The 9,495-nt window shown below is 51.4% G+C and overlaps 1 protein-coding gene across 1 annotated transcript in view; it reads right to left on the reverse strand.

Annotated features, from left to right (window-relative positions):
* The window catches only part of ZNF746 (zinc finger protein 746), a 147,641-nt gene extending 138,618 nt beyond the window's left edge, over positions 1–9,023 (reverse strand). The window contains exon 1 of the mRNA XM_011941585.1: positions 8,712–9,023. Within this exon, the coding sequence (XP_011796975.1) occupies positions 8,712–8,735 (24 nt within the window). The 5' untranslated portion in view covers positions 8,736–9,023. The remainder of the gene's footprint in view (positions 1–8,711) is intronic.
* Between the last annotated feature and the right edge of the window lie 472 nt (positions 9,024–9,495).

Genomic DNA, 9,495 nt, shown 5'->3' on the forward strand with positions numbered 1-9,495 from the left:
TTTATTTTCAATGATGTGCTTCATGATTTCCTATTCATTAAAGTAGATTCCTTTTGTTAACAAGATATGTGAACTTTTTATTTAGTACTTTTTCCGCCCCCCTAAAAAGTGGCATTGGTAACTCAAAGGATAAATGCTAGAGGGGATGGACACCCCATTCCCCGTGGTGAGCTTATTTCACATTGCATGTCTGTTTCACAACAGTTCATACACCCCGTAAATATATATGCCCACTAGATATCCACAAAATCTTAAGGATTTTAAGAAGCAGCTTTTGCTGTTCCAGTTTTACAAATACTTAGAGCTTTGGCCTAGAACTTGGGTACTTGCCCCTTTCGCGTCCCTGCCGTCCAATGCCTTCTGTTAGTGTAAACGGTCTCTCGGGGCAGTCTCCTTCCTGTATCCCCACTACTGTTTCAGCTCCTCCACCCAAGCCCGCCAGCCCTCCAGTTACTCTGTAAACAGTCTCCTTCCTCCTTAGCTTTCCCTGCAAGTCTGCCTTTTTATCCATCCTTGTACACCTGAAGGCCAGCTTTCCCCTGAAGTCATCCCTCCTCTTCAACCTCTGGAATGGACAGGGTGGGGTCACCTTCTCAGTCTCATTCTCCACATTACCCCCAAACCCCAGCTCCTCCACCATCCCTCCCTGCTTCTCCTCTCTCGAAGCTATCTCCTTCCACCACTCTCTCCTCTCACCATTCATGTCTTCTCTGATATACGGGACTCCACAAACGGGATATTTTTAGAACCAGGCTAATAATCTTCTTTTCCTCACCTCCCTCTCCTTCTGTCCTCAGGAATGTCAAACACTATGGCAATGTGCTTCCAATGCTAAGGGAAAAGAATGACAAGCACTTAGAGGGCTGCAGTCCCCTAGAGCTCAGTCCAAGCAGGGAACACTCAAGACCTGGCGGGTCTGCTGAGCCCTGAGTCCCACAAGGCTCGGTGGAGGGATGTGTAGGAGGTGAGGTCTCATAAGGGGATGGGCCAGGCCAAATGTGGCAACGGATGAGCTGTGATTCCCAGCTCCTTGGATAAACGGGACAGGGATAAAGGCCACACAGGATCCCTGCCGACAGGCTCAAGGTGGACAGTGGAGTTTGTCTCCTCATCTTGTCTACTGGTTGGTAGAGGCCACGGATGCTGCTGAACATCACATTATGTAGCCAAGGAGTGTTACGGGGTCTTACCAGCAACCAGCATATTTCCAGGCCCCTCTTTACTCTCGTTTAATGATGCTCTGGAAGTGAGGGAAGCCTCCACACACGGTGTGAATACAATGAAACCCACCCACCCAGAACCTCCCACCCAGGCTAGGAAGCTGGACGCACATGGGTTGTAACCCTCTTTTCTAGCCCAATAGTATGTGTTCTCAGCCGTCTTTCTGTTTTCTAGCGTTCAGCACTGTCCTTGACACCTAGAAGATTCTCAAAATGCACCTGTGGAACTAAACTGTTGTTGCGGGAAGTCAGGGACCACAAACGGAGGGACCAGCTGAAGCCATGGCAGAAGAACATAAATTGTGAAGGTTTCATGGACATTTATTAGTTCCCCAAATTAATACTTTTTTTATTTCTTACTTCTGTCTTTACTGCAATCTCTGAATATAAATTGTGAAGATTTCATGGATACTTATCACTTCCCCAATCAATACCCTTGTGATTTCCTATGCCTATCTCTACTTTAATCTCTTAATCCCCTCATCTTCGTAAGCTGAGGATGTATGTCACCTCAGGACTGTGTGATGATTGTGTTAACTGCACAAATTGCTTGTAGAGCACGTGTGTTTGAACAATATGAAATCTGGGCACCTCGAAAAAGAAACAGGATAACAGCAATGTTCAGGGAACAAGGGAGATGGCCTCGGACTCTGACTGCCGGTGAGCCGGACGGAACAGAGCTGTATTTCTCTTCTTTCAAAAGCAAAGAGGAGAAATATCCCTGAATTCTTTTTCTCAGCAAGGAACATCCCTGAGAAAGAGAATGCGCCCTGAGGGTAGGTCTATAAACGGCCCCCTTGGCGGCCGCCGTCTTTTATGGTCCAAGCCCAAGCCGAAAGCGCTCCCAGACTTATTAAGACGAGGAAATTCCTGCCTAATAAATTGTGGTCGGACAGGTTGTCTGCTCTCAAACCCTGTCTCCTGATAAGATGTTATCAATCACAATGTGTGCCGAAACTTTATTAGCAATTTTAATTTTGCCCCATCCTGCGGTCCCGTGATCTCGCCCTGCCTCCACTTGCTTTGTGATAGTTTATTACCTTATGAAGCATGTGATCTCTGTGACCCACACCCTATTCGTGCACTCCCCCTCTTTTGAAAATTGCTAATAAAAACTTGCTGGTTTTACGGCTCAGGGAACATCACGGAACCTGTCGACATGTGATGTCTTCCCTGGACATCCAGCTTTAAAATTTCTCTCTTTTGTACTCTTTCCCTTTCTCAGACCAGCCAAGACACTTAGGGAAATAGAAAAGAACCCACATTAACTATCAGGGGTAGGTTCCCCCGAAAAACCGTGAATGTCCTGATGATGACTGGCAAGCGGCCAGCTCGGAACATGCTTCTTCCCTTAGGAAGTGCAAATCTGACTGAGATGAGATGATGAACATGGGGGATGCATTTAATTTCACACAGGTGGAGCACAGGAGGGCCTCTGCGGAACATCACCTTTCTCAGTGTCAGACGAAAGGGAAAACCAAGGCAGGTGGGCCAGTTAAGGGCGGGTCTTCTGGAGGAATCAAGGGTCAAGCCTTGCAGAGATGTGGTCTCCATGGTTAAATGACCCAGCAGGTCTTCACTTTAGGAATTTGGTTTTTCTCCTGTGTCCACCTGTCCTTCCCTTAACTTTCAAAGGTGCTGACTGGCTCCAGGGAAATCTGAGACACTGACATCTGGTAACCAGATTCACCTTAAAGAATTATGTGCTTCTAATCATACCGAACCATAAGGCTGACCAAGGGGTTTATGTTCTACAACTGCTACTGGCTTAAATTAAGGTTGAGGTCGGATGCGGTGGCTCATATCTGCAATCCCAGTACTTTGGGTGGCCGAGGTGGGCAGATGACCTAAAGTCAGGAGTTCAAGACCTGCCTGGCCAACACTGGGGGTGAAACCCTGTCTCTACAAAAATATAAAAATTAGCTAAGCATGATGGCGGGTACCCATAATCCCAGTTACTCGGGAAGCTGAGGCCGAAGAAATGCCTGAATCCAGGAGGTGGCGGTTGCAGTGAGCTGAGATCGCGCCACTGCAGAGCAGCCTGGGAGACAGAGCAGGATTCCCTCTCAAAAATAAATAATAAATAAATAAATTAGACGTTGGTTCTCAGAAGCAAGGCCGACTCTTTGCAAAGCTTTGACTTAATCTTGTTTTCAATACACAGTTGCCCCTTGAACAACACGAGTTTGAACTATGCAGACCCACTTATAAGTTAATTTTCTTCTGCCTCTGCCACGCCTGGGACAGCAAGACCAACCCCTCCTCTTCCTCCAGTCTACTCAATCTGAAGATGACAATGAGGAGGATGACCTTTATGATGCTCCACTTCCATTTAATGAGTAGTAAATATATTTTCTTTTCCTTATGATTTTCCTAATAACATGTTTTCTCTAGCTTACTGTAAGTATACAATACACAATACAAGAGCACATATAGTATGTGCTATTCCCTGTTCATAGTATCAAGACTTCTGGTCAATAGGAGACTATCCAGTAGTTAACTTTTTGGAGAGCAAAGTTAGATGTAGATCTTCGGCTGCTTGGGATTGGGGGCTAGTGCCCGTGGCCCCTGTGTTGTTCAAGGGTCCACTATGCTCCTGCCTTCCCTCTCAGTGTCCTCCTCTCCCTCCCCTCATCCTGTGCCCTGCCTCTGTCTCTTCCTAAAAGATTAGGTTTGCCACCTGTTTCCCTGATAGAAAGTATTCGTTTCTGGAGCATTAGTTGAATAAATTAGAGGTTAAAACTCAACTATAAAAAACTCAGACATAAAACCTGTAAGTTTCCTGTTTCTCCTCGGCTCTCCCTGGAAAGATCACACACTTTCTGGCCTTCCCATCTCTGTTTCCCATACATCACCTGATGCCTCCCTGGCCTTCTCCCAGCCCTTACCTGGACTCGGGTCCACAGGAACATCTGGAATCTTGGGGCCAGGGCGGCGCCAGTTGCAGGGCTCCTTCCCTTGTTCAATCTGGGAGAGGACCTCGGGCTTGGAGATGGTGTAGTCTGAGGAAAGACAGAAGGTTAGTTTTTGTCACGTTCCAGTCAGAGCTGGGGATAGTCAGCCCGGAAAACCAACAATGGTCTAGAAACGAAATCTCTTGATTGTCATAGAGCAGTAGCTCTCAACCACAGGCAATTTTGCTCCCCAGGGACATTTGGCAAAGTCTGGAGACAGTTCTGGTTGTCGTGCTCAGGGCTGGGGGAGAGGTGATTGGCATCTGGACGGTAGAGGCCAGGAAATGCTGCCGAACATCCTGCAATGCAGAGGATGGCCCCCGACACACAGAATCACCTGGTCCCAAATGTCAGCAGTGCCGGGCTGAAGAAACTGCTGCAGAGTGTGCATATTAAACAGCAGTGCACTTGTGCTGACGAAACAACCTCATGTCTGCAATTGCTCCTGTCCTTTGTAACAGGCCTCACTGCCCTTGGCTCCAGGGTCACTGAGAGGAAATTAGAAGAGGAAATGAGCCCAGGAAGAAACACAGTCCAGGCCCTTCCGGGGGAGGATCAAACAAGGAGAGCAGAGAGCAGTAGCCCAAAAAAATGAGGGAAGCGTAGTTTTGAGGCATGAAGAAAATGTCTGCTGCAAGAAGCACCATTGGCCCATGTTCTCCACTGACCTCGAGACACGTCGCCGTAAGGGCCACGCATGTCTGTAGCAGAAGGCTGAATTAGAAAGAGTCTTTCCCAAATGTAAGTCGATTACACACAGGCTCTGAGAGCAGGTGGGGTCTTCCCTGCTCCAAGTCAGCACCAATAGAAAGGTCCACATCCCAGGCCTGTGTAGGAGGGAAGTCACTGCCATTCCCAGCCTGGTATTCTGGGACCATGCGCACAGGGCAAAGGGAGCTTTTAACTCCATCACCCAGGGCTCATCTTTCACAGGAGGCAACAACTTTCAAGGTCAACGTTTCTGGTGATTTACATATCACTGTCATGAAAACAACCATGTGGAGAGAGAAGTACAGGGACTTCCAAAATCCCATAATGAGCATCAGGCCTTACCCAGGCAGACCAGCGTCTTGCAGTTGCCCCTCACCACATGCCTGTAGAGCTCCTTCTGCCAGTCCTCCAGCTTGCCCCACTCCTGCTCAGAGAACTACACAGCCACATCATCAAAGGCCATGGGCACCTGAAACCACAAGTGTCACACTCGCTCACCCACATGCTCACAGTCTCGGCCCCGTGGCCTCCCCAACCCCAGGGTGCCCCAGGGCTACCTTGGAGGACTCCCCATCGCTGCCCAGGGGCAGCTGCAGGATGAAAAAGTTACTGTTGCGCAGCAGGTTCCCCGTGTTCTCCAGCCGCCTCTGCAGCAGCCCGTACTTCTGCAGCAGAGTTCCCAGCACGGCCCATTTGCCCTCCAGCTTGTTCCCGATCTCCTCGGCTGTCTTCTCGCAGTCGGCCAGCTTCTTCTCGGCCATCCCAGTTCGACTTTCTAGGGAAAGTAGGCGAGCAGCCTGCCGTTCAATCTTCCTCTCCATGAATGTTGGCTGCCGTTGTCCACGGTGAAATCTTTCAGAAACACAAGAGAAACCGGTGTCATCCATTTCATCCATTGTCTTCACTGAGTCCGTCTTTCCCTAGGCACGGGGAAGCTGGGCTGGGAGCCCATATGTGTGGACAAGTGGGGCTATCCTGTACCACATGCCAGACCTCAGGCTGGCAATCACCTGTTTGGGTATGTTAGGTCTATGTCTGGGTGGGTGCCTTTACTCCAGGCCTCTGCAGCACAGTGCAGACCCTTCTCACGGCGCTTACCACCCTACACAGTAATTTCCTACCCACGCTTATACTGTGGGCTCCCTGAACGTGGTATTGCGTCTTTTCATACCACAGTCCTTGACCCAAGCCTGGCACTCAGTGCAATTTTGCTACGTACACAGTGACTTAGCATTGCTTGGTATTTTAGTGGGGAAATGGTTAACTGCAGTTTTACTATAGCCCAGCCTGCACCTCCCCTTATGATTACACAGGAACTGTCTATTGACGATGACGCAGCAAAACAAACAAACAAACAAACAAAAACACAGCCAATTCACTGAAACGGCACAAACAAGAGTACTGCTTATTTTTTGTCCCTTTTTAATAAACATAAAAATCTAATAGCCAGTTCCTCTTCCCCCAGAATAGTCTCATTTTGTCCCCTTCCCATCTGCCCCTCCCCACAAGCTAAAATCCCCATGACTGCAAATCTCCATCAGTCCAGAGATTTTTGACACTGCATGAGCCATACAAGATTCTTTCTCTTTCCCAATTCCCACCCACTCAAGGTAAAAATGATGGCCTCGATCATTTTTGTAGCTGTACCAGGAGTGGTGACATACAGTCTGGTGAGGAAAATGGACATATGTCACAAAGTTACACTTATATATGGGCAAAAACCATCTTAATGAGAGATGAGGGGCCTCCCTGTCCTTGGAAACATTCAGATGGCGTATCAGTGACCGGCAGCTGGGGACAAGAAAGAACGAGCACATATTGCCTTGGGTGGGGAGCTGGACTATTTGAGCCACCCACATCTGAAAATGGGACCTACAGGGCAGAGAGGAGCTCCTGGTATCCATGCCCAAGGATCAACACCTCCTTACAACAATCTGCAAAATAATTTCTCAACAAAAGGTTGGTGATTATTTGCAAAATGAGTAAGTGGCTACTAGAAACTAGTGCGGATTCACTTAGAGAAAGTCACTGAGAACTAGAACGTGGACGGACACCTCAAAAAATAGAGACAAAAGGAGAGTTTGAGCAAAGGCAGAAAAAAAACTTGTCCAGGACAGTACTAAAGGGCCTGTCTGGCTGTATGAAGGAAAGCAGGACCTAAAGAAGGCAGGACTCTAAGGGGTCTTCAAGGCTGGGAGGTTCTGGACAAGCTGAACTGTTTCTAGGCGAAAACTCCAATGTGGGTGGGAGTCTTGCTCTCAAGGAGTAGGTGGTCCTGCAAGTACCTGGGTGAGTTGGCTTGGTTCTGGGTTTGAGTCTGCCCTCCACCTAGGGCCACTGTTCCTTCCCTCACCTCTCCTTTCTTAGATCAGTCCCTGCCACGTAAAGGCAAACGCCAAGAGTTTACTCCAGAAGCTTCCTTTCAACTGGTCACCAGCTCCCCATTCACTGAAATCCTCCCCATCCTCCACATGCATTATTACGGTCTTTGTGTGGCATGAAAGGCACCTCTGCATAAACTACTTTATTAAGAAAATATTAGTCTTTTACTCATGGACAACAAGGTGCATGGTTTTCTTACAATTCTGATGGGGCCAGGAAGCCCCATGCAAGGCCTTCACACCATGTGGTAGGAGGTGGCGACTGTGCGCTGCTCACTCCAGCCCAGCTTCTTACTGACAGGTGGCTGGAGTATGTGGGGCTGTCCTTAGACTCCTGCCAGGGGAGCTGAAACTCTTTGCTTGAGAGGAGCTGATGGTAAGAGGAGCCGGATCCCTCACCCGCAGGATGAAGTCCAGCCATGCAGGCCCCTTCCTAGTCTCTCTCTGCGGACTCATTTCCCACTGCCTCCAAACCAAAACCACCTTCTCCAGGCTCACGGACTCCCTTCTGTTCCAGAACACGCCCTGCACTGTCCCGTCTCTCTGCGCCTTTGCCCAGGCACTTCTCCCTCCCTGAAAGCACCACAGGTCTAGCTGGGCCTGAAATTCTAGCCTTCCCTAAAAGCCGGGCTCAAATCACAGAGGCGCAGAGCATCAGGCCAGGAGGGGTGGACAGCGGTACCAGACGGCCCCCTGACGCTCCTTCCCCCGGAGCCCACCGCCAAGTTTCCACCTGGGCGCCAGCACTCACCCCTTTCTGTTTTGCACAATTATTGCCCGCGTACCTGTCTGCTTGGTCTTTGAACACACAGCCACTGTGTGTCTTTTCACACTTTCAGGTGTGCCAGCCTGGGCAAGTTAACTTCTCTAGGCCCCGGGTTTTTATTTTGCATGACAGAGATTAACACCAGTACCCAACCCACTGGCTTGCTGTGAGGACAGAAGGACAGACTATCGCCTCAACAGGGCTTGGTGCAGTACCTGGCTCTATATCCCCTTCCGCGCCGACCCCGCGGAGCTGGGCACGTAAGGGGTGTCGGTGTATGCGGATTCGAAGCCGCACAACTCCCAGGTACCACTAAGCCGCTGGGAGGAGCTGGGGGAGGGACCCACAGGCAAAGCGCCAGGCAGAGAAAGGAGCCTCGGGTGGGGAGACGCAAACTTAGGGTACAGCGGCTGGGGCGGGTGCCGGAAGCCCCGCAGGGGCCAAGGAACTTGGCGTGGGGCGGCCCGGGGCGGGGACAACCGTTCCGCCAGCGCTCGGGCTCGGCCCGGAGTGGGGGTCCCGGCTGGCAGGCGCAGTAGGCCCCAGCGGACCCCGCGCTCCGGTTCCCCGGAGCCCCAGGCGCGTTAGTACGGTCCGACTGCCGGAGCCCCCGTGTGCCGGGCCCGGGTCGCCCGGGGCACCCAGGCCGCAAGTCCGTGCGCGCGCTGATCGCCCTTACCGGAACCGCGGCCGCCTCCTCCATGGCCCTGCGCTGTCCGTTGCGGCCCGAAGAAAGTCGTCGCGGTGCTGCGCACGGCCCCACGCAGGCCCCACCTCCCAGTGCTCTCCGCAGACTGCGCCCGCCCGGCCTTGCCCCCGCCGCCGCTCCTCCCTGGCTACCCCTGCCTGGTGCCGCCCGCAGTCACGCCAACACCTTTCGCGCCCGCCAGGTCCACGCTGTATCCTGGGAGCAGGCGCGGCCGACTAAGGCACGTGAGGCTTCCTGGAGGCAGGCAGCCGCACGGCCCCACCTGCAGCTCCGGAGGCGAACTGCAGGCGCGACGCCCGCCTGGCCCGCGACCCGGCGCTGACCCCGCGACCCCTGGCCGACCCCTCACCCATCCCCCCGACTGCCGAGTGCGCGCGCGCAGTCACTGCGCTGGCCCCGGTGCACTGGAAGGGCCCTCCCCGGTGACCTTGGGCAGTGTGGCCCCCTCGCCCAGCTGGGCCCTGGCGCGCCCGAACAGGCACTTCTGCCGCCTCAGGTCCTGGGCCTGGAGGTTTGGGCTGTTTTCGGGGGGCAACTGTAACTCACCCCCCATCTGTGTTTGAAGTGGAATAAATACTCCGAACAATAGGAATATACCGGTAGACGCCACTTAACATTTTCTACCGTGTGTTTATTACAGTAAATATTTTTTAATGGCATGAGGAATGGAACGCAATACCATCATTGAACATTTTGGGGAAGAACTTGGTATGGACAGATGTTCTTGATACTTTAAGAGAAAAAGAGATATTTA

This window comes from Colobus angolensis, unplaced genomic scaffold (assembly GCF_000951035.1).
Source record: "Colobus angolensis palliatus isolate OR3802 unplaced genomic scaffold, Cang.pa_1.0 Scaffold2, whole genome shotgun sequence".
Lineage (NCBI taxonomy): Eukaryota > Metazoa > Chordata > Mammalia > Primates > Cercopithecidae > Colobus > Colobus angolensis.